Source organism: Hemicordylus capensis, chromosome 6 (genome assembly GCF_027244095.1).
Source record: "Hemicordylus capensis ecotype Gifberg chromosome 6, rHemCap1.1.pri, whole genome shotgun sequence".
Lineage (NCBI taxonomy): Eukaryota > Metazoa > Chordata > Lepidosauria > Squamata > Cordylidae > Hemicordylus > Hemicordylus capensis.
The window spans coordinates 145,032,509-145,058,248 of record NC_069662.1 but is presented as its reverse complement, the minus strand read 5'-3'; the positions used below and the strand labels follow the sequence as shown (position 1 = coordinate 145,058,248).

At 45.2% G+C, this 25,740-nt stretch overlaps 1 protein-coding gene across 4 annotated transcripts in view; it reads right to left on the bottom strand.

Annotated features, from left to right (window-relative positions):
• Positions 1–1,312: 1,312 nt before the first annotated feature.
• The window catches only part of JCAD (junctional cadherin 5 associated), a 114,706-nt gene continuing 90,278 nt past the window's right edge, over positions 1,313–25,740 (bottom strand). For all 4 annotated transcript variants that reach the window (XM_053263191.1, XM_053263193.1, XM_053263190.1 and 1 more), the window contains exons 2-4: positions 20,521–20,878; positions 9,453–13,135; positions 1,313–4,365 (exon numbers count right to left, since the gene is read on the bottom strand). In XM_053263191.1, coding sequence (XP_053119166.1) covers positions 4,331–4,365; positions 9,453–13,135; positions 20,521–20,819 — 4,017 coding nt within the window. In that variant the 5' untranslated portion in view covers positions 20,820–20,878 and the 3' untranslated portion in view covers positions 1,313–4,330. The remainder of the gene's footprint in view (positions 4,366–9,452; positions 13,136–20,520; positions 20,879–25,740) is intronic.

The window sequence follows — 25,740 nt, the reverse complement described above, 5'->3', positions numbered from 1 at the left end:
TGTTCAGGGGTTTGTGAAGGGGTCGGTTTTTTTTTTAAAGGAATTTTTTTTAACCTTATCCCCCTCGGTGGAGTTCCTGGAGATGGTGGCGGGGGTGTGTGTGTCCTGCAGAGGTTCCCCCTCCCCCTGATGGCTCTCCCTATGGCCCCCTCTGGCCGGTTCAGCTGGCTCTACGGCCTTCTCCCAGTGGCCTGGTGGCTGGAGGGGGCCATAGGGAGAGCTGGTGGGGAAGGGGGAACCTCCATGGACCCCCCTGCCGCTGCCTCCAGGAACTCCCCCGAGGGGGATAAGGTGAGAAAAAAATTCTTTAAAAAAACATTTGCGAACCATCCCCCCGGACCGGACCGGACCGGGGGAGGGGTTGAGGGGATGCCGAGCCGAACTGGCCTGGTTGGGTTTGAGTCTGGTCCAGACTCAAACCAAACTGGGCCAGCCGGTTCCATGCACATCCCTAGTTACTGGCGCACCAGCAAGGAAGCAAGATACCCTTCTGCCCCCAGCCTTTAAAAGGGGGGAGGAGGGAATTTGGTATCTTGCCTCAGGCACACAGAGACCCCAAGGTGTCACTGGTTACAAATTGGCGAACGCCAACGATCCTGGACAAATTTGTGAATGTCTGAAAATCCATAAAGAGGTGGACCTTATCTGCGGGGGTTCTAGTCTCAGCTACAACCGTGGCTAATGGAACAATGGGTAACGAGACATTGAGGCAACAGGAATTGGAGGGGGATTAGGTTCCTGGAGGCTAAAAAAGGCATAAATCAGAGAAATAAAGTGCTGTAGTGTGCTCTCCAGCAATGCCTCCCCTCCAATTTTACCGGTTGTCCTTGGGATTTTCCTCGCTCCGGGGTGTGTGTGTTGAATCACAAAATGGCTCTGCTGAGCAAAATGGTGGGCAGAAATGACCTTGGAGGCCATTCCAGCCTTGGGAACTATAGTTTTTAACCCTTAAAAAAAAATAAAACCACATACACCAAGGTGGGCTCTCCATTGCCCAACCATGGATACACAAAAACGTGGTCAGGACTGCATGTGAAGAGGTCCACCAATGAATGTCATCAAGCATATTTAGATAAGTGTTGCCAAAGAGAGGAAATATGTATGTATTTTTGGACATTCACAAAATGCATTTGGGATTATGGATGTTTTACATATTTTAATTCAGCAATCACCATCTTCACGCCGAGGCTGATTCGATTGTATTCCCCCCCCCCCCCGGATTATCAACTATTATATTAAAGTTTTGAAGGATTAAATAGGGTAGAGAGACAGACCACCTACAACTACAGAAGAAAGAAAGTGCACGTTCCAATAAAATAAACCATTCTTTTTTGTTTAATGTATAACAAAGTTTAAATATTTAATAAAGATTCTATGTAATAGAATCTGTGTATTACAGATAAGCAATTGTGGCTGCCAAAGCACAATAGGTGGGTGATTTTTATATTTGGCCAAATCATAGGACCACCCAAAAATACCAGAAATTGGAAATGCTTAAGAGAAAATGGCTTCAGAAGAAAGATAACATATACAAGGCCAATACAAGCAGACAGAAATAAATTTTCAGAGGCATGTTAGCAAACAAAAACACAGGACAATTTTTTTTTTAAAAAAAAATCTATATAAACATTGTGCAGGTTAAATAATTGTTAATTCTCAATGCACATGGTTCTCTTTAAATATGCTTGGAATATTTTGAAAAAGGAACGATTACAAAGTGACAAAATAGCTCTTTGCATGGTCACACAAATGGAACAAACATGGAATTGTTGGGGTGGGGGTGGGGAATAGTGTAAAAATAAAACCCCCAAACACAGAAACCCTACTGAGATGTTACATGAAAAACTGCAGAACATGCTTACAAGTGGGGAAACCAGGTTGGGAGTCCTGCCCCATCAGGCCATCCGACATAATGGCAATGGCACTTTCCGCTTCAAATACTGCCATTTCTGTGAGTGGCAAGGTGGGAGTGATGTACTGGGGCTAGGGGCAGACAAATGCATAGGCAAGAGAGGCACTTGCCTATGGTGGCAAACTTTGAGAGGTGGCAAATCAGGGGTTGGGGGGAAGGGAAAGTTAAAACAGTTTTAAATACCTTTTAAAACCACTGCTGTGCAGTGGCAACTGCAGCGAGAGGTCCTAATGGGCCCGCCTGCCTCCCAAATCATGACAGATTGCGCTGTCAGTGTAGCGCAGACAGTGGGGAGAGCTCCTCCCATGGGCCTACCTTCTTCCCAAATGACAGGTCGGGCCATTTTTGGCCCAAAACAGCCCGACTTGTCATTTGAGAAGAAGGTAGGTCTGTGGGAGGATCTCTCCCCACTGTCTCGGCCGCCATGTGCAAAGACGGTCCAACCGGTCAAGATTTGGGAGGCAGGTGGTCCCACAAGGAGCTCTCGCCACCATCCCCGCTGCATAGTGGTGGTTTTAAAAAGAGATTTAACTGCCCCCACCAGCCCTTTACAGAACTTGTAAAGGGGAACACTTGCTGGGGTGGCAAATCTTTGGTTGCCTACAGGTGACAAAAAACTTGATCCGCCCCAACCCTGGGTGGGACTTCCAACCTGCTTTTGGTGCCTGTAAGTGTGATCAATGGTTTTTAGAACATCCACCTAATAGGGCTAATGTGATAAGGTGACAGCCCATTTTTGCACGCTGCTGAGCCAATACAGGTGCTTGTAAGATCTGGTGCAATGACTGCAGCATGAACACAAGCAGGTCTGCTAGGGCAATGATGATACTAGGACCTGACCCTGAAGCTTTATCCTCTGTGCAGGCCCACAATGCCAAGCAATCGAGTCACTGTGGAGAGGACTGTGTCCTCTTGTGTGGTTTGTTATGGTGCCTTGAAGGAAGGCATTAAGCTGCAGCACCCAAAACATAAAGTGAAGAACAAGACTGGTTTCTCCTGAGAACAGGAGAAGCACTGACTCACAGACTCAACCTCACATTCCACAGAAGACTGCCCTGCTTCAAGAAGCCATACTTACACCTGCTGCAAATTAAGCCATTCCTTAGGGTCAGGGCGCTAGATATTAAGCCTCACCTACTTTGTGGTGATTTCAAATCTGTGGAATGTTAGGGTTAGAAGACCACCCTGGACCTTTTCAGCTGTAATCTCACTGGAAAGCAGCAGCCCAGCAGGTAAGAAAACGAGAGAGAGAGAGAGAGAGAGAGAGAGAGAGAGAGAGAGAGAGAGAGAGAGAGAGAGAGAGAGAGAGAGAGGCACATGACACACATGCCTCTTTTTACAGCAATAGAAAGTGGAAATTGTGGGCAAGATGATTATACGGAATGTGTACAAGATTCGCAAGTACACTCTTCTTGGCTAGCTTCTCCGAAAAAGCCCATCTGCTGAAAAACAGATATATCTTTCAACTCGCCAACGTTCAGCAATTGCCTATACTGTAGAAAAATAGAACACACTCTCTTTTAAAAAGTTGCTTTGTTTGAAGGATCTACCAGATTGAACTAGCAATTCGGCCATATAAAGAATTTCTAGCCTAAACTACAAAATAAAAAGACAGGAAAAAAATATATATAAGTACATAACACTGAGTGCAAAACAGTGGCCAGGATGGTGAGTTCACATCAATTTGAAACAGCAAGTTGGTAGCAATAGCTGTACTACGTGTAATCGTGGCCCTGTGCAACAACTCCGTGGCTTTGTCGTCGTATGTGCGGAGCATTTGCTTTTGTTTTCTTTGCACGTGGCAAGAAGGAAACTTGAAAGAACCAAAGCCCCTTCCAACTGTGGAAGTCCAGGCAGATTTCACAGTCAGTCAATCAGCCTTCATTCCTGCTGGCTTGCATCCACTCGGACGGAAAAGGCAGCCGCGGCTCTCTCGCTGCCTGCTTTCTGGCCAAAGTTAAACAAAGCTGAGGGTTCAGAGGTTTGGATGTTTAGCTTCAAAATTCACATTCTTTCAAAAATCATTTTGCTAATCTCTCCTGTTTACGTTTGAGACAGAGGAATAAGCCAGCAATCCCTCCACTCAGCTCTGCCCCACCCTTCTTGTCTTCATCCTGTTTACCATCCTGGCTGAACGCTGCTCAGCAGAGTTTAAAATGACCAATCCATGCCAAGTGGAGGCATTAAGTCTTAATGCTACAAAAAACAGATGGTTCCAAAAGGGAGAGATTTGGGCCTGTTTTCTCTCCCCTCTTTTTTTCATGCAAGCTCTAGAAAGCAGTGGGATGTCAAGTACTTCTTATTTCCCCACTGGCAGCGAGAAGGCTGTGCCCGAAAACAAAGCGAAGCCCGTGTGCTGGAGCCCAGCAGTGTGTTCCATGGAGGTTAGAGATCTCTTGAAATGTGTGCATTTTCTCATCACACTCTTTCAACTCTGGTGGGATCATACGAGTCTGTAAGATAGGAAAGGCATCCATTATTAGTAGTACTAATTTAGGCTGCACTTCCCCTTGTTCAGCTATACCTACAGTTCCCTTGGATTTCAGCAGGAAGTACACACTGGTCGCCCTGTAAAGGACTGCAGCTTAATACAGCATTTTCACACTCAAGTGTTTGACTGTCTTTCTAGTGCTCATTTTCACAACAGCCCTGTGAGGTGGGCCATTACTAACCCCATTTTACAGATAGATTGCAGCAGTTTACAGCTTATCTAAGGATACCCGGTACATTAAACACTACTGGAGGATATTAACCCAAACCTACCGGAGAATGCTAGCTCTCTATATTAATGGGGTGTGTGCTATGACACCAAGTTCATTATGTCACTGGGTTTTGTGAAAGTCCTTTATTGGCTGAACCTTGGAAGGGCAAAGCAAGAGGAATCAGCCACTTCACTCCATCCAATAGATTCTTACAATGGAATGGGGACAAAGCTACGCATTATTTGTAGCATAGCAGCATAATGTAGTGGTTAGATTGTTGGACTAGGACTGTGAGGACCCAAGTTCAAATCCCCATTCAACCATGAGATTCACTGGGCCAGTCATGTATCTCTCAGCCTAACCTACCTCACAGGGTTGTTGTGAGGATAAAAATAAGCATGTACACTGCTCTGAGCTCCTCGGAGGAAGAGCAAGATATAAATGTAAGTAAGTAAGTAAATAAATCTGGTGCACAATTCATCTTTAGTGTATTGCTTCCATGTTACAAGCAATTGCTTTCTGTGCATATGAAGCTTTTAATGATCAGCATAGTCATATTCCAATACAGCAAACTTAACACAGAGTGTAGGGAGTGGTTGCCCGGGGTTCTGGAGGAGCCATACTTTTTGTTGATACACAATTACTTGATAAGGATGGCAAGCTTTAGGAACTGCACAGAATTCTGTGCAGTCTAGTGCCTTTAATCTTAAAAACAGCAACAAACAGAGCGCGCGCACACACGCGCACGCACACACACACACACAACCCCCCCCCCACCCCATCTATATCAGAATTCACTGCTTCCCACTCATGTGGCTGCCATCTCAATGTTATTCTATTGAGACAGATATGTGAAAATGTACCATGTTCTCTTTTGAGGGCAGATCTATTTTCTTGCTGAACCAAGAGGATGAGACACAAAATAGATCATGGGTGGGAGGCATGAAGACATCCCTTCTCGCAGTGAATGCTTCCTTCAAATCCTATAATTGGGACTGAGCAATCTTCTCCAAGCCCGAGACCACACGGGGGACTGGGGAAAGGGGCTTGTGTGTCTGTTTGTGTGCAAAAAGTAATGCCTTCCCTTTTAGTGTATGGTTGGAGTCAAGATCACCTTACAAGGGAGAATCTGTTTGGATACAGAGTGTGTTGTGGCTTCTTCATAAGCAGCTTGATTTCATTCTCCCTCCCTCTCCACCAAGATATTTTGTCCTCAGATCCAACCACTACAAAGAAAGGCAATCCACTAATTCACAATGATTTTAAAACAGTGGGCCAACATTCTGCCTCCCATGATGTAGTGTTTTCAGCGGGTGTAAGGATGCAAAAAGTTAATTGTAAAATAGAGCAAGAGTCACTGTACTTTAATTGAGATCAAAACAGTCATGTGTACCCTGTGGACTGACTGTATGTAGTAGGGAGGTCCGACGAGATGGGAACACTGTTATCAAAATGGAAAGCGCTTTTATTGCATGGTGGAGTTATCCTCGGCAAGACGAACATATGGCATGAAAAGCTCTCCAGTATAGCTGATCTATGGGACCCGTTTCACACATACAAAACCAGGCTATTGCAGGATAGCTGCTCTTACCACAGGAGAAATGTGATCACGTGAATAAACCGCTCTGAAATATAAGTAGTGATTCTGCTGTGCAAACAGAGAGAGGTGCAGCTAGAGTGGAAGAAGGATATTAGCCCAGTTATATCTGGAGAGCCAGGTTCAGGCGCAGTGGCTGTACCACTGGTCAGTACAGACGGTTAAGATGGGACATGACGGTCTAGAGCAGGGGTAGGAACCTTGGTTCTCCAGCTGCTGTTGGACAAATTGTGGCTGGGGATGATGGGATTTGCAGTTCAACAACAGCTGGAGAGTCAAGGTTGCATATCCTTGGCTTGAAGGACATGGTTATGGCATACAAGGGTGAAGCCACCATTGTGTGTCCCCCACCCAAGAACATGGACCGCTGTGCTCAGGGGCCATACCTGGCGTCTTGACATCAGACACAGAGGGGGTGGCCACATTAGCAAACAGGGCCATGTGTCCCGTTTTCAAGTCAACTTCGGCCGGTAGCACCTCTCCTTGCTTGCAAAAGCAGACAGACATGTTCCTGGCCAGGCTGGGAGTCCAGCGCTGGCTGAAACTGTTAAAAAATGGAGCCTTTCAAAAAAGGCTCCATTTTTTTAAAGGCTTCAGCCAGCTGGGAACACATCGCTCTGCTTTTGCAAGTAGGAAGAGGCACTACTGGCTGAAGTTTACTTGCAAATGGGGTAGGTGGCCCCATTTGCTAACATAGCCATGCCCCCTGCATCTGACGTCAGACGTAGGGGGCCTCTCGCTTGGGTGGAGGCTGCACCTGCCGTGATAGACGGGGGTGCCGGCATCCTCGCTCCGCCACTGATGGCCTCGATTCATTTATTTTAGCCCACTCTTACTTTGCTCCCACTTTGGAACTGATCCAAACCCTAGATCTGAGATTGGGAAGGAATTTTCCAAGGATCATATCAGTTAGACGCCATACAGAGATTCTTTGGTTGCGTGAGGCTTACGTCTCTCTGTGATTAGAAGGTTATGCTTTCCCTTCTAGAATGTGGATTGGCTCACTTGCTTAACTCCCTCGAAGCTACTGCCACTAAAGGAAATCTGCTTGCTGCAATATTATTATTATTAATTCGATTTCTATACCACCCTTCCAAAAATGGCTCAGGGTGGTTTACACAGAGACATAATACATAAATAAGATAAGATGGCTCCCTGTCCCCAAAGGGCTCACAATCTACAAAGAAACATAAGATAGACACCAGCAACAATCACTGGAGGTCCTGTGCTGGGGGTGGATAGAGCCAGTTACTCTCCCCCTGCTAAATAAAGAGAATCACCATGTTAAAAAGGTGCCTCTTTGCCAAGTTATCAGGGGTATGCATATGCAATAGCACATAGTTATTTTGCCCAAAATGTGGAAAGGGGCATCTTCATGTGACCCACTCAGACATTTTCTCTCATTCTCTTGGGTCAAGCAGGGAAATGGTCTTGCCCATCTCTAGCATTCTATGCTGTTACGTAAGCAGTCAGATTAGCATTCTGGAAGAGGTTTTCATTTTCCCCTGTGTGGTTCAGTGACTGGAAACAATTTCTTCAAATCCAGGTAAGTCTCTACTAAAGCTGTTCCACAAAGATCTGTTGGGCTGACAGTAGAACACAGCACAGTGTACTATGTGTCCCAGTGTTATCCAGGGACATTCTCTCTCTCTCTCTCTCTCTCTCTCTCTCTCTCTCTCTCTCTCACACACACACACACACACACACACACAGAGAGATTTATTTAAAATCCATTCCTGAATCAGACGGAATCCTGCAAAATCTATTCTGGCATCACGAGCTTGCTAACTATGAAACTTAACTCAGAAGAGGAGATGTGCTTCATTGGACCAAAGTAGATCTTGATATACTCTTCATTTTGACTCATGAGGAAAAATCAATCAAAGCCAGTTACTGGCAGCTCGTCTTCTGATAAAGGCAGCGTGACAGAAAAGTGCTCAGAGGATCTAGTGAATTATTAAAACTACAGTTTGTGTAAATAAGAATGATTCCTTCAATGTGGCTTTTCTGTAAAGCGGACTCTCTCATTTTAAAATTATAGGTATGTTTATAGTTACCTTAGAAATCGCTCTGTAAAACGCCAAACGTCTTTGAAGTAGAAGCACCACTTATTGAAGGATGAGGAAGCCCCTTTCTCTATATTACAGACCATATATTATTTTTAAGCAGCACCTATATCATTGGCTATTATAAGCCAGTGATATATTTTTTTACAAGTAAATCACGATTTTAAGATACACTGCTTTTGGACAGGCCTTTGAACCGTGCTTCAGTATTCTCCCTCCCTTCTGCCATTCAAATCTCTCACCACCACCCACTCAAAACCAAAATGGAAGCTCTGCTTTAAAGTGCAGGAGAACCTTCTAGAACTGGAGGGGGGGGAGAATACCCATGAGTCAAAGGCCCATATATCGTGGTTTTCAGAGGCAACCCAAGGTACTGAGGTGGCTGAAAGTAAAGTGTGCCGTCAAGTCAATTTCGACTCCTGGCGCCCACAGAGCCCTGTGGTTTTCTTTGGCAGAATACAGGAGAGGTTTACCATTGCTTCCTCCTGCGCAGTATGAGCTGATGCCTTTCAGCATCTTCCTATATCACTGCTGCCTGATATAGATGTTTCCCATATTCTGGGAAACATACCAGCGGGGATTCGAACTGGCCACCTTCTGTCTGTTAGTCAAGCATTTAGGCAAGGTGCAAAATGCTGCCTTGCCGCATGTCTCTGGTGGGGGCCAGCCCCCTTTCGATACCAACCCTTCCAAGCTTTGAAAGTACATGGGGGGCTGGGAGGAGGGAAGGTTGCCAGCAGCTCTTCTCCCACATTTGTCACTCTTTCCTCTTCTCTGAAAATGGGAGTGGGAAGGCAGCAAGAGGCAGGTTTCCCCTTTTGCTTGCCCATTCAAATACTGATTATATTGGCATTTAACAAATTTAGCACACTACATCTGGAAAACACTGGTACAACTGGCACTTGTGCATCAGTGGCCATGCAGGACAGTGGTGCTCCAAAAATAGTACACCCAAGACCAATACAATTCCCCGTGCAACATTTCACCAAGTTGAATCTTCTAACCACTGATTTTCTGCTGCATTGTTGTTTGCTTGCATCCGAATAGCAGTTTCACTTCAAAGGGGAACAAGGGGAGGATAAAGCTTCCTTTTGGAGGATCTTTCAGGATAAGTGAATATTCATCTTCCAAAAGTACTGACCACACAAAAGAACCTGGAGAAATTTAGATCTTACCTAAACAAAACAAATCTCTTCCAGTTTTCTTCTCATGCATGTTGTCCGAGAGTCCATTTTCAGCCAATGAGATGATACGCTTGGAAACTGAATTCCCATGTGATAGTTTGCGGGGCAGTTCACTTCCGCCAAAGGAGACATCACTTCCTCTTTCTTCTGGCCCCTTTGGATGCTTATCCTCCTCCCGGTCCTCACTTGGATCTGCATTTTTTATGCTGAGACGTCTCATTCGAGAAACTGAGTCGACCTCTTTCATCCTCACCAAGCGATCCATGGCGGCTCGGCTGGGAGGAGATGCAAGTTTGCCCTGCAGTGTCTCGATCACCTTTGACGTGCTCCTGGCTCTCTTTTCCACACTGGGTGGAACCAAACTTATTTCAGGAAATGTAACCACAACAGACTCATGATGGGGAGTTTGGTCTTCTCCTTGTCTACTAAGAAGTTTACAGTGCTCAAAATGTTGTTCAGCATACCAAGCTTTTTGGCCAGGGTTTTGGTCCTCCACAGATCCCGATGAGACATTTCTGTCTCCAACAAAGAGGGAGCTTTCTGTCCAGCCACACTTCCGCCTTCCCTCATAAGAAATTGCCTTTGTCTCCATCTTGCCACCTAGTGACCTCTTGGCTGACAACTCAAGGCTCTGGGGAATGCTATCAGAGAGTGAGTGTTTATCTGGAAGAGTTTTGTTATTGGGCACAAGGGATTCTACAGCTACATCTATGCCCAGGATCCTGGCAGCTCTTGCCTGAAGCGATTCATTGGGGGGAATCTCTGCAGTGACCGGTTCCCCATAACTATCAAGAGTACCAGGCTCTTGACTATCACCAAATCCTACAGCTCTCAAATCTGGCTCAGAGAGGCCTTGACTCCTGTTTGTTAAAGACAATCGTACTAAAGACCCTCTTTCTAAAGCTAGATTATTCCTGGGTGCTGTGTTTATCTTCAGCCTATCAAAATCAATTATGGTGTCTCTATGACTTTGGACTTGGTTTTCTTCCCTGAAGAAGAGGCTGTTGAATGGATTGTCATGATTCTCATCATCGTACATATCTGACAGAACTGTTTGGACTTCCTGTGGACCAACAGCCTGTTTTATCATCCTTTTCCTAGCTTCCTGCTTTCTCAGTTCCGCAAAAACATCTCCATCAGCTGGCCTAACTGATTCACCCATTTCTTTGGCTTGTAAGCAGCTTTGTGATCTAGCATACCTAGGAGAGCCTCTAGATTTGCCCCTTGCACTTTCAGATTTACTCACCTCTCTTTCCTGTTTAAACACAGGAACAACTGATATGGCTGCTTCTGACTGCATACCAGGTCTATGATGGTCCTGGCTCTGTCCCTCGCTCCTACAGGTCCTACTCTCCTTCCTCACTTCCTTCTCCTCTTCTCTCTCCTGCTTGTCCTCACTCTCCACACTATCTTCACTACTTTCTTCCTGTTCTTGAAGCTCCTTGTTAAAACTTTCTAGTTCACTTATGACATCCCAGGGACGACGGCTAACAGGCTTCAAGAGGAACTGCCCAAACAGCTCCTTACTTCTGCAAGGGGTGCGTTCTTCCTCCTTGGGAACAGAACCAGTTTCCTTTCCTTGTTCAGGAAGAGCAGTGCATGATGTACAAGGGGGGTTCTGACAGGCCTTTGGGGTAAGAACTCCAGTCTTAGAACACACATTATTGCTGGGCTTGTCAAGAAACCCCTGACCTTTCACACTGGATGAATCTTGCCTATATCTTCGGTCACCAGCAGGTAACACCGTCAGTGCCGATTCTGTGGTGGATGCTGTATATCTTGGCAACTGGGAAGCTGCCACCCTATTTTGTCCACTGGGTTCCAAGCTATGGGCAAGCCGCAAGATTCTGGGTTCTTCTGTGAAACTGGTCTGTGTCTGCTGGTCCTTGTACTGGTCACCTGGCCACGAGCCAGAGTACTGGAGCTCTTTGTGCTTTGCTGGCTGTGGGAATCGGAGGTTGTTCATGTATTTGAACTCTGGTCTCCACAACTCTTGTTTTTGTAGTTCGTTCTTATTGGTCATACTTCCTGTAAGTGCCTGGAGCTCCAAGTCTGTGGAAGAGGTGCTGAGGAGACTTTGTTCCTGCAGACCCCCACTGTTATCAAACCCATTCTTCTCACCAGCTCCCTGCGTCAAGTTGTTGTTCCTATCAGTATCTGGCAGGTTCAGCTCGGATTTAACTGGGATGGAGACCAAGCAAAATATAGTCTCGTTTGTTTTTTTCTTTGAACTCCTTTTGCTCTGGATCTCAGTTCCGGGTTCAAACGTTTTCACTTTGGTCACAGTCTCACAGGGGGGTTCTGTATGTGGGCTTTGTGCAGACAGCATGCCTTTGGGGTTTGGGGGACTCAAGTCATTACCTGCATCATAACGGTCTCTTTGGACAGGGAAGGCACAGTGATTCTTATCTACGCTGGACTCTGCTAGCCATGGGCTGCTGTGTGCAGAGCTCCCAGGGACTTGGTCACATTTCACAGCAGGATTTAATGAGGTTGACAAATCTGAGAAGGCACTGTTGTACTCTAGGTCCAGAGCACTCTCTTGGAAGGCATACGGACTTACCCTATTTGCATCCCCAGTCACTTTGCCATCCTCCTGGAGAGCATCTGGGTGTGCAATTTTAATGTGCCGTATTCGAGGGTCATCAAAAGGAATGTACTGCACAGAAGACAGGTAGCCCTCCACGTGCCTAGGATGGCCTGTCTTGTCATAAGGAAACTGCTCTTCATTATGGTGCTCAGCAACAGTCCCAAAAGTGCTAGCAGAGGGCTGGTAACCAAGCATGGCTCTCACCTCTGAGCTCTGCACACCATTATTAAAGCACATATCATACTCAGGCACTTCACCGGGCAAATGCCGGTTCACACTTTGCTGAGTTGGAGATTTATAACACGGGGGAGGTATGTACAGAGGGGGCTCCAGACCAGAATCTTGAATGCATGCATCCCGACTCTGCTCATTCGCTTTGGTCAAATAGGAGAGGGCTTCATCTTTGCGCTGGTCATCCTGAAACAAGGTGGCTTCCGGCACTCCCCTGGTTTGTCGATGAAGTTCGTAGGAAGGAGGCTTAAGGGGTCTACCATACTTGGGCCTGGGCAAAGGAAGGAAGTGGGCTGCTGGGTCAGAGGGTTTGGAGGTTTCCAGGGCCAATCCAGTGCCAGGACAAGATACTGTTTGAGTTCCACTGAATGAGGCTTTGTGGTTGACCAGGGAGGGCCCCTCAGCAGACCTCAGGCTTTCTGGTGAAAGAACTCTGGGCAAAGACTGAGACTTCCCCTTTGCATGGGGAGTAACAGCAGCATCTCCTTGTCTTACTGAGTACATATCTTGAAGGAGCCTGCCTCTATCACCATCAGACACTAGCCGTCCAAACCTACTTGGCTGGTTCCAACTTTCTGTTCTTAAGCTTTGCCATCTGTAGTCACCAGGCAGTTTCCAGTTCTCCTGCAGGCCCATCTTCCTCACGTTCTCTGTCCCTCCTCCTACCTCCCACTGACCTTCTTTATCCTTCCCATACAAGTCACAAGGTGCTGCTGTTCCTTTCATTTTGGTGTCCCCTCTGTCAGTATAACCTAACAATACACTGAAATCTTGGCCTCTTCTTCTCCAGTAGGCAAGATCTTTATCTGTCTTGGGACGTGAAGACCAGGCTAGCTGTGGCTGGTCGTAAAACCTGCAAAAGAAAGGAAGCATTACTGAAGCGGTTCACACAAACACACTCCCCTCAGCTACACCCCATAAATGAAGCATATTCGAGAATCTAATGGTGAATCAAAGCCACACAGCACATCTCCCACCTTGGAGGCCAAACGCCACATTATATTAAATCCATAGCTTGGCTATGTTTCTCTCTCTGTGTGTGTGCGTGCAACTGTATGTTTTAAATAGAGTAGCTACCACAATGGAACTGCTCAGTAACATCATCACACAATGTTGCAGTATTTACCCTTTCCTGCTGCGCTGTGGTCCTGACGAAAATGCACATCCCCCACCCACCCCGCCCCAGTTTTTGTTAACTCTGAAGGGAACACTTCCCTCCAAGGCCAACAGCAACTTTGGAGATTATAAACAGCGACTCATCTGGTCACCTGTGGAGAGTAAAAATCTTCTTCAGGTGACCAGAAAAGGCATAATTTGTAAAAACTGGGAACTTGTAAACTTTTCTTTTATACAACAAATGGCTAACATATATAAGTATACAAGCAGGTAAATAATAGCTTTTGTGGATTTAAGGCTGAAACAAGGATTTAAGGCTACGCCAGAGAGGATTCAGAAGTTTCCCATATTTTGCCAATTAAAGGGCAATCTTGTCACATGTGGGCACCTATAGCTTCATCCTGTGAAGGAACTGCATCTGTATAAGCAGAGGGGGAGAAAATGACTGCAGTTCCAGGAGATGATTATACATGCACATGTATCACCACATGTATGGTAGTCCACAGCTTCTCAGTGTGGTGTGCGACTACATGAAGGTGGCATTTCCTAAATGGAAAAGCTTTCTATGAAGGAGCTCATGGTGAGAAATGCATACAAACTTCTATTGGAGAAGTTTGTCAACTCTTCACAGCACATTGAAATGTACTAGCTGTGCTCCTGCACACAGGAGGATCAAATATGCAACTGCCATGAGCATAAGTCAAACAGAAAAAAAAAAATCAAATTTGACAGAAGTAGGACAAGCATGTAGATCAAATGAGAGAATTTACTTTCCTTTCTCTCAATTTTAATACATAGTGTTTCTGGATGAGAAAGAAAATTAGGCACTCCCATCCCCACCCCACAAACCCATTTCCTCTTTAAAACAGAGATTCAACACACACACACACACACACACACACACACACACACACACACACACTGCTAGTAATCCACATTCTGAGAACTCTTCAATCATTTCCACTTTACGTCCATGGATTCATCCCATCAAGAAAAACTGGTCAGGACAAACTGGGACGAAATATATATATTTCATCAGAAAGATTAAAACAAATCATCTGGGCAAAATGTTTAATTTGGAAAATTATTTCCTTCCAGAGACCGGAAATGAGAGAGCACCCCAAATACAAGATTAGTGCAGACAACATAAATAAAGTGCAAGAGCCAACTTGTCTTCCTCACATGGCATTCCCTGTTGTCAGCATTTTGAAACTATCACATCTGTGGCACTTTCAGTGTGGATTAGAAGGCAACACAGAGCTGCTCCAATAAAGTAGGCCAAGCAATGCAGAGAAAGACGACTGCTTCCATTCTGTGCAACTTACTACTGCGTGCCACTATGCCAAATGAAATGAACAGGTAGAACAAAAGAGGCTATTATGGTTAAGCTAGATGTGCTTGCTTGTTATATTTATATCCTGCCCTTCTGTCTCAAAGTTCAAAGTGATTGCCCACCCAGGTTGCTGCACCATCTGCCTTCAGACCATGCTGCATTCCGAGACACTGTATACAGGTGGACCTCGGTATTCGTGGGTGCTTCGTTCTACCCAATTACAATGGATAGGGAAACTACAAATACCAGGTCACTGAAGTAAATGTGAATACCAGGTCACTGAGGTCATTTCCGGCCACTGTCCCACCCACGGATACATGGATTTAACCCTTTCCCCAACTCCCCCCGCCCTCGTATACCGAGGTCGCATGTCAGAATACTGCTGTATTCTGTATAAAATAGCCCACGTGTGAAGAATTACTTTGGATAATAAAATCCTTTCATGGGCGACTTTAATGCCTTAAAATAAATGTGTTTAATGGCCTTGTGAAATTCAAATTGATCTTGGGAAAATCCAACTGAGAAGATAATAGGAGCACACCTGAACTATCTGTTTATATGAATCCCTTGATCTAGAACATTCAGGAAGACTCAGTCCCTGAAAGGAAGACTACTTCCTCTAGAAAGCAGAGAATGCTGGGAGATTCTCCCCTCAACTGTCCCTGGTGGAGCAAGAGCAGGGAATATACAGAAAACAGCACAGAAATTAAATTTCCTGAATGACCTCTAGAGAGCAGTTGACCTCTGTTCATATGAGACTATTTTTTAACCAGGGGTTAATTACCACAGTGTGCATTTAATTGCTTAGTAAGTCATCCTGCTCTGTGGGGAGGAGGAAGAGTTTTACCACCCACCTTCTCAGATACCCACTTAGATTCAGAAGTACAACAACAACAAAATTATCTTTATCACTTTGCAAGGTAAAACAGACAGCTGGCAGGCTATAAATGCTGTGGCCCAGTTCTAGGGCTGTACCCACTAGCAATCAGGAGTCTCCAGGGACCAGCATCAGTCCCGGAGATCTTAATGGCTTGATGCAGTGAAAAAGGAAAAAATAAAGGAGAAAAAAATAGGGGAAAGAAGAAAAAGCAGGCATATGCCCCCCTTCATTATTAAAAACATGTATATATCACTTTTCAAGAAAAGAACCAGTGCAACCCATCCAGCCAATGCAGTCCTCAGGCTTTCCACCCCACCTAACCTCAGCCTGCTCCTCCTCTTTGCCACGCCCCCCTCCTTCCACACCCTTGCCCATCTCCCTTAGTCTTAGGGCTGGCTTGACATGCATTCTGGACCAACTGCAGTTTCCGGACTACATACAAGGGCAGCCCCACATAGAGCACATTGCAGTAATCCAGTCTGGAGGTTACCAGCAGATGTAGCACTGTTTTGAGGTCATTCACCTCAAGAAACGGATGCAGCTGGCATATCAGCCGAAGCTGATAGAAGGCACTTCTGGCCACCGCCTCAACTTGGGAGACCAGGGAGAGGCTTGGATCCAGAAGCACCACTAGACTGCGTACCTGTTCCTTCCGGGGAAGTGTGACCCCATCCAGAACAGGCAGATCAAAATCGTCTCTCAAGTTCCGACCCCGCACAAGGAGTACCTCTGTCTTAGCCGGATTCAGTCTCAGTTTGTTATCCCTCATCCAGCCCATCACCAATTCCAGGCAGGCATTTAGGGAGGTTATGCCCTCTCCCGATGATGCTCACATGAAGAAGTAGATTTGGGTGTCATCAGCATACTGATAGCACCCTGCACCAAATCTCCTGATGATCTCTCCCAGTGGTTTCATGTAGATGTTAAACAACATCGGAGACAATATGGAGCCCTGAGGCACACCATACAAGAGTTCAGATTTTGAAGAACAGCAGTCTCCAAGGGACACCATCTGGAACCTGCCCGACAGGAGGGAGCAGAACCACAGCACATACTAGCCCTCTGACAACCCTGCGGAACAACTCTGCCGGACATGAATTTGCGGATGCAATACGGGCAGAAAAGAATAGCTTCTTTGCCACACGTATCGCCTGAGCATAGGTCTTCAAATGAGCTCTATGTTGCAATCTGCCAGATTCAAGCCGAGTCTTTCTCCACTTGCACTCCAGTTGTCTACCTCACCGCTTCAGCTCCCGTAGTTCTTCCGTATACCAAGGGGCCAGTTTTGAAGCAGGTCGGAGAGGACGCTTAGGAGCAATCATGTCTACCCAGTGAGTATGCTGTTCTAATTCTCCATCAGGGCATCAACAGAATCACCGGCAGAGCCAACAGTAAATCCCTCCAAGGCTTCTTGAAATCCTGTTGGGTCCAATAACCTTCTCGGGCGGACCATTCTAATAGGTCCCTCGCCCCTGCGAAGGTGGGAAGTGATTGTGATCATTTACTATGTGATCATTTACCATGACAAAACTACAATCACTCAGGTAAGTGTCCAAACCTGGTCTGTGTTAAGTTACCACTTGGTAAATGGTCATTTGGTTTCACAAGAACCACAAAACACTCCACTAAGTGCACAATCAAAACAGGAAATTGATCCTTTTACACATGCTGGCTTGAAAGACTTTTACATGCTTTCATATACAGAAGCAGCAAAGGGATAGAGACAGAAGTGCTTCTGTGAGCTGGTTACTGTATTTGACTGGAAGACAACCTGCATTTTCAGCATTGTCCTTTAAAGCCTTTTCCATTTGTTCATGTTTAGCTGACAGACGGCTGCAAGGACACAATTACAGAGTGCTTCCCTCTAAACACACAATTCTTCCTGTCCAATTTGTTCCAGTTCAAGAGTGCATGTCCGATCTGCTGCAGGGCAGCAGAACTGCAGCGACACATTTTATGAAATTACAACAAGGCCTTCCACTGGGCTGGAGCTGGTTTAATGACACTTTTCAGGAACTATATAGTATTTGCTTCAGTGAGCACTCCTGAGGAAAATGGGCCTTTCTGTAAAGACACACACACACACACACTTCACTGGGGCTTACTGAAAACATTTAGAATGGAGGACTGAGTTTCATTTGAGACTACCTGCTCCCAGCAAAATTATGGGGATTTCTTATTTCTACTATTTTGCTTCAATGTGTCTGCTATTACTTCTTCTTTTTTTAATAAGCTCAGGCATATTTCCAAAACAATGGCTGACATCCAGAGTCACAAAGCACCGGTGCTGCTGCTCTGTTCTACTAATGTAGCTCCAGTGATCGTGCACAGGACAAAGATGCATCTCCTCTTTCCCCAGAAGTGTTTTGTGCTATACAAAAATATGTCCCCGAGAGTCATATAGCCCTCAGGGACATATTTTTTAATAGCTCAGAATGCTTTTAAGGGAAAGAGGTCATCGGAAATTGCTCCCCTCACACTACCACCAGCTCTGTGTTAATCTTTAACTCAGCATCACCACCAACACTTCGCATCAGTGATTCGTAACTGAGAACGTCGGCCAATACTGATCAACCCATCCATTTAAAAATATAGATTTTTAATTGTTTAGAGATGAGCTGCCTTGCTGTTCCCTGAGTAAGAAAGGAAACCTTTCAGCAAGGCACCTTTTTTGGACCAATGTATTTACTGTGCTTGCACTAATATCTTGATCTTCTGCTCAGAACATCTTACATGTTCATAGGCAACCCTATCATTGAAGAACTCACCAGGCCAAAACTTGCTGAGACTGTGCAGTGTAATCGCACCAATATATGCTCTCAGACTGCTCTTTAGGCATTCTCTTCTAATGGCAGGGTAGTCAGTGGTCAAGTTGCATTAAAACTCTTAATCATGTAAATTAAAAAGAAAAAAATCTGTGCCCTTTAAAGCTTGCTACACTCTGTCAATAGGAAGGCATCATTGGAACAATTTTGGATAGTGGTTGACATCCTAAGGAAGCATCCATAGTGGTTGACATCCCAAGGAAGCATCCACATCCTGGGAAAACATGTTCACGTGCCAGAGAGTTTTCTTAACTGCATGGCATGGAGGGTGGGAAATTTTTTTCTCCAATCTTTTCTTCCTCTACAAATGCCCTACAACACCTGAAAATATGTCCCTGAGGGCTGCGCAGTCCTAGAAGCTCTCTGCAGTGGAGGCACATCCTCCCAATACATGGATGCTTCTTTAGTCAGGCTGTCAGCCACCGATTTTAAATAGCACGTGCTCTAGCAGCTCTCCTGTTGCTGCCTCCTCACTGTGGGGGCTGGCCAGGCACCTGTTGCCTCCTCTAGGCTGGTTCCTTGTTGCTCGCCCCCTCAGAGCTCCCTCTCTGAGTGGGAAACCTGAAGGGGTTGAGGACTGCCAGCGGATGATCGACGGCAACAGAGAGCCGTGGACTAGGGGCTGCCTCCTCGCTATCCAGACTGCCCCCTCCCCCAGTGAGGCTGTCGGCTGGGAGAGGAGACAGGCTGCTATCTGGTCCAAGAAGGAGAACCAGCGAAACCTTGGCAGCTAGCCCGCTGTCTGCTGGGCTACGCCCGCAGAGAGGACTCTCAACAGAATGTTGCATCGGGGCGCCAGATCCCTCAGAGCCGGTTCTGAGTTCAGGGGATTTACTTCTGCATAAACTCACATAAGATCGGGCCATAAGCAAGCCATTCTCACCCCCTTCTCCTGAACCCAGAAAAGCCCCTACTTAGATCACCAGTGAAAGGAAAACTACATAGCTACACCAACAGTCCAGCTTCACTGCCTCTTTGAGGCGATCCCTTGTTGTCCTTCACCGCCACCGCCACTCCAACCCAACTTCTCAGCTCCGCTTGGGACCTCGCCGGCACAGACATTCCATGCCTGTGCAATCTGGCCACTGTGTGCATGACATCACGTGCTCACCTCCAGCCCTGGGCCAATCAGAAGGCAAGCGTGCTCATGTCACATGAAGGAAGAAAGAGTGTAACTTTTTCTTCGCTGTTAGATCAGATCTACGCCATATGCTGCTATGGATGTAGCCCATGGGTGGGAAGACTTGTCCCTCCAGCTGCTGTTGATGGGAGTTGTAGTTCAGCAGCGGCTGGAAGGCCAAGTTTGCCCAACCCTGATGTAGACACTAAGACAGGTACCACCACAACCACTACGAATATTTACATACCAGGGCATAGTGGCGATATAACATAACAAGGGGGGACCCTGGATGCATATAAAAAGGGAGACTAAAAGTGTGAGCACTGAAAGATAGTCCCCTCTGGGGATGGAGCTGCTCTGGGAAGAGCAGAAGGTTTCAAGTTCCCTCCCTGGCTTCTCCAAGATAGGGCTGAGAGAGATTCCTGCCTGCAACCTTGGGGAAGTCACTGCCAGTCTGTGAAGACAATACTGAGCTAGACAGACTCAGTATATGGCAGCTTCCTATGTTAGGTTTTCTCCTGAAAAGATTTCAGTATCAAAAGGCACTGCTGTAAATCATTTATCTCCCCTCAGTGATTGGTCCATTTTGATCTAGAACCCTAGAAATCCAGGAGTGGGTTAAGAGAACTGTTAGCTGATCTGTATGACTGGGACATATTTTCTTACCCTTTTCTCAGAATCTCAATAGGGTTGTCACTCCCTTCAATCTGTAGCACACCAATCCTCCAGCTTTGGCAAGCCAATTTAGGAAAGTCAAATCTTTATTAAGTAACCTTGAAATATTATCTTTATTGAGATACTTTCATTTGTGACACACTAAAAGACTCATCACTGAAGAGGGGAAAATTCATTGATTTAGAACTGCTTCAGATATTTCTGAAATCTCAAACATATTTTGATTAAGGCTACACACAGAAACGATATTAGCAAAATGCAATGTGTGTGCTGGTTATAGCTTACTTACCCCTCTTCTGAAGCATGGGTATTGGCCAAATCCTGGAAGTCTCTGCGGTAACTGGGGCCCAGCTTCCTCCCTTGGATAACATGGCTACTTTCATTGTCATTTAGGTAGCTTTTCACTGTTGTCTTTTTGGTGCCAATATAGGTTCCAGAGTTGGTTGGAAACCCATTCAGTGCTCCAGGGCTGGACCTCCTCTCTGCAGTTTCATGCTGAAATCCATCACACCGGTTCTCATACAAATTGGTGGGATTTTTGGACAGCTTGTATCCATGAGAAATCAGGAGGTCCTCTACACTGAACATGTTGCACCAGCTTCATTCACCTTGGAGCACCTGGAAGTTCTCTTGAACCAGGCCCATCACTAGAAGAGAAGGCAAAGGACTTCATGAGTAAGGAAAGACCTACTTATTCAACTCTAAGTCGAGGATCTACCCAATTATATGTATAATATGAGCATGTGCAGAAATTTCACTGAACAGTGGATCTCTTAGTTATTTATAGAAAACATAATATAGGATCCACTTTACAGTCTCTATTTTGTTAATCCTCATACATTCCTTGTGAAGTAGGTTGGCATCAGTGGCCCCTCTAATTTTTTTCCATCTCTGTGTGGAATGTGTTTTGTTCTGGGTGGCAGTATCAAGATAGTGTGTGCAAACCTATATTCAAAGTGGGGCCTTCCTGATTCAAACTGAGCAGGATCTAAAATTAATTGAGCGGACATCCAAAAACTTGTGAGCACGCGCATGTGCACACACATTAGAGGGAACCGCGGATGGCATATTATGAAGACATTCACACAACCAAAAATTGGCTATGACAAGTGTCCTACTCAGGTTTGGGAGCTGTGTGTACCCTAATTTTCAGTTGTGTGGGAGCAAAGAACTAGGTAGGAGGAGGGAGACATGACTGTGTGGAATCCAGGTAGGAGGAAAAGCTGGATAGGACAGCTTTCCTCCTATCATGGTCAAATGCTGGGTATGAAAGCTCCCTCCTCCTACCTAGTTGTTTGCTCCCACACACCCCAAAACTGGGAGGACATACAGCTCCCAAATCTGGGTAGGACACAGTTTTTGCTTGTGTGAATGACCTCAGTATATATACATAGTAGGCTGAGAAGTCAACTTGCCCAAAGAGCCCATGGCTGAGATGAAATTTTAACAAAGAACAAAGATCATCCAGAAAAAGTATTTATTAGTAAAGGGATATCATTCTCATCAACAGCCTTAGATTGGCATAAAATGTTGAGATTTAAATATTTTGTAGCTCTTCCTCATGCATAACATGTAGAAACACTGGTAAGTATATCAAAGGCAAAGACACAGCAGCGATGCACTTGAATAACTCAAAAACAACCACATCAAATGGCTCTAATAGCATGACCATCACTTAAGGTCCACACATAAGTTACATGCCTTTCACTGTAGCATGTGTGCTGGTTAACTTGCTTGTTTCATAGCATTATTTCTGGAATCATCTACAACTTTGGGGGGGAAATACAAAATTCCTAGATGCCGGCCTGAACTTGGTACATATCGTTTTTCATCCCTGTTATAAACTAAACTACAGGCGAACGCTGGTATCCTCCAGGGTTCCAATCTCTGCTACGACCGCAGATAATGGAACAGCAGATACAGTGACATTAAGTCAACGGGACTCGGGGGTTAGGTTCTTGGAGGCTGTGGAAACTACGAAAAAGGGCCGTAAACACCGATGTGTGCCCTACCATGCTCTGAGAGTCTCCAGGTGTCCAGCAATGTCCCTCCCCCATCCCAAATCTAGGTTTTTTCCATGAAAAATCACAGGGCTTTTTGTTTGTTTTTAAACAAATGAGCCACAAAATGGCGGCCAAAAAGGATATCTGAGGTAATTTTCTGCCACCCCGAACCAAAGATAAACTGAATTAACCCCTTGTAAACCATTTCCCTCCCACGTATGCCGAGGTCAGGTGTCAATTACCTGACTGCAGATATGCGAAACTGTGGATATTGGACACGCAAATGGTTTGTCAGTATAGAAAAGACGACAGGACTCAGGCAATTTCAGCAGAGAAAAGTTCACTTGGACAAAACTCCAATGTAATCTTCCCTGCCTCCTTCATTTTTAAACGACTGTTTCACACATGCATGTAAGTTCTTGCTACTAAAAAGCTTCCAGTGAAAATAATTGTATTTGAGACAATATCAGGAAAGCGTTGCCTATAGAGTTTGATCTATGATCAGGGTGGATTTGATTTAAATCAAACTGATTTAAATCACGATTTAAATCACTAGCAGGGTGGATAAAAATCAATGATTTTTTTTAAAAAAATCAAAAAATCAGATTTTTTTGATTTAAATCGGATTTTTTGATTTTTTTAAAAAAATCATTGATTTTTATCCACCCTGCTAATGATTTAAATCGTGATTTAAATCAGTTTGATTTAAATCAAATCCACCCTGTCTATGATGGCCATTTCACACATGCAAGCCTTCACTTGATGCTGCAGTTATTCAGCGACATACCAGTGTGTGTGAATACGTCCTCAGACCGGGGCTTGACAAATCCCAGGTGGCACAGAGCCATGGCACCCAGGAATTTTGATGGTGGTGCCTAGAGTAGGATATTCAGAGGTAGAGTTATTTAATAAAATCTTGCCCCAGACAATCTTGTGTCTGTTCTAAGTATGTTATTTGTAAAGGGGATAAAGTAAAATCTGTTTACCCATCTCCTCCACAATATCCATCACTTAGTCTGGTAATTTTGTCAAGTGTCCATTAGGGACATGCACAAAACCAGTTTTCCCAGTTGAGTTCGAGTCCAAACTGGGCTCGAACTGAACATGTTTGGGTTTTGTACCCCAAACGAACGACCCAACTTGGCTCGAATTTGAGCCAGTTTGGGCCCAGTTCGGGAGTGCCAGGGATGATTTTTTAAGCAAAATGGTGGACTTACTGCCTCCAAGGCTCCAGGGGGTGCTGCTGGCTGCCAGGGGGGAGGAGGGTCTTCAGCTGCTCCCGCTCCCTCCGCAGGGCTCATCCTGGTTTGCCCCAGGCTGTTTCAACCCAATTTGGGACCATTCCAGTCCTCTCCAAGTTCACGGTGGCCATTCGCAAATGGCCCGTGTGCATGTGCAGCGGCCTCCAAAATGGCCACAGCGAGCTCCGAGAGAACTAGAACAGCCTGAAAATGGGTCAAAAGGGCCCAGGGGAGGGGGAACTGCTAGAGACCACCCCCTGCAGCTGCCAGCAGCACCACATGTGATTTATTGGCATGATAATCTTAGGTTTGGAAGGGGCTTTTCCCACTCCCACAGCTGCCCATCTTGTAGTCCAAGCAGTCTCTTAAGGCAGGACAAGTTATCCTTAAAGCACCTAAATATGCATAGAGCCACACCATTCTCTGCTGATCCATACATAGCAGAAAGAAAGAAAGAAAGAAAGAAAGAAAGAAAGAAAGAAAGAAAGAAAGAAAGAAAGAAGTCTATTTCTTGAAGGGAGGTCAATCGGGAGAATGAAGACTGTCTAATATGAAACAATCTTAGAACAGGAGGGAAGGTTGGCTCAGGCCAACAGAAATTCTTTTTCCATCCCTAATTATTTGTCAAGCATAAACACCTGGGACCGTGTGAAGAACATGTAAGCACAGAACAGCTGGTTGCTAGAACAATTCACCCTCTAAAAAGAAGATCTACTGTGACGACCGTAAACAACAGCAGGGCAGTTCACAGGCTACAGGTGCAAGGAAGAAATACGCTTTTCTTGGTCTTTACAGACTAATGATAATGGTTTTGTGTACGATGTCCATCTTCCGGCCTTTGACACACTGCTCTCTGGGCGAAAATTGTACACAATCTCTTCACATATGAAAGGAAATATCAACTGACTACGGAAGTGAAAATTCTGAGGCAAAAAATCACAAGGCCAGATAACGATGAATGAAAATCCAGATAATGATGAAAACTTCTATTATGCCCAAAATAATCTGGCTAGCTATCCATTGCTCCTCTAGCTGTAAAAGACACAAGCAAACACAATTTGAACATCACAAACAACTCCAGAAGTCTTCTCTGGACAAAAGTGTCTGTGTGTGGTGGTGGTGGTGGGGGACCATCCCCAAAAGCCTGACCTTGGAAGTTGGGAATGGTGCTCCAAGTTTCCCACTGTCGAAGGGAAAAGAGGTCACCACAGCGTCAAGGACAAGCCAGACTAACACTAGCATTATACACTTTACCCTCACCCAAGTAGTGTGAAACTGAACCACAGAGATGGAAAAGATGAATAAACCTCGATTTCAATCTTCTACAATCCCATATTCTGTGAATTCCTCAGCCTTAATGAGGTCAGTTTCCCCGTGGTGTTCCATTTCTCCATTATCTTGATCCCCCGCCCCTCTGAATTGCATTGCATATATACTGTAATGGTGCTTGGGTAATTTTTACCCAAGACAAAAAGAGGAAAAAATTTCCAAAGATCCCAAATAAATATTAATAAACCCATTAATCAGTCAGTGCTCAACACATTTCGAGCATAGAAGTGCTCTTCCTCGGAGGCAGCTGTATACTCAGAAGTGGCTTATGAGTTGTATCCCATATACACTAACTGTATCTCACATTAGCAAGAATATCTGTGATTCTTACCCCAATTCATTGAATGTGAAACTGAAATTAATACACACCCATTTGTTTCATTTTTGTATGAACATGCACATGTCACCATTATTGAGCCCATTCTATTTGCTGCTGTTTTATTCTTGGATTGTGAAAGAAACACTCCATGAAGGGTGGATTTATTGTTTGACGTTGGTGTGATGCTCAAGGAATCTTGGATAGCCACAAACACGCAATGATATGCTTTTTTAGGGAAGCTGCATTTAAGACTACCACTGTCAATCCGAGTGCTCCTTGCAATTCCCCATGCTCAACCCAGCTTGTAAACAAGCAGCTAGAGAGCCAGTGTAGTATAGCGGGTTGAGTGTTCGACTTAAGACCTGGGAGACTAGGGTTCAAATCCTTATTCAGTCTTAGGGCTATTGTGAAAGTAAGATGGGGGAAGGGGACCATGTATGCCACCCTGAGCTCCTTGGATGAAGGGTGAGATAAAAGTATAATAAATAAATAGATCAAAATACCACCAGAAGTCTCCGGTATTCTCCCCTTAGACAGAAACAACCTGATCTGATCCTCCAACTTCCTACAGCTTGGAAAAATGGGGAGCAGCAGAAGGAACTACCAGCCAGTCTGAC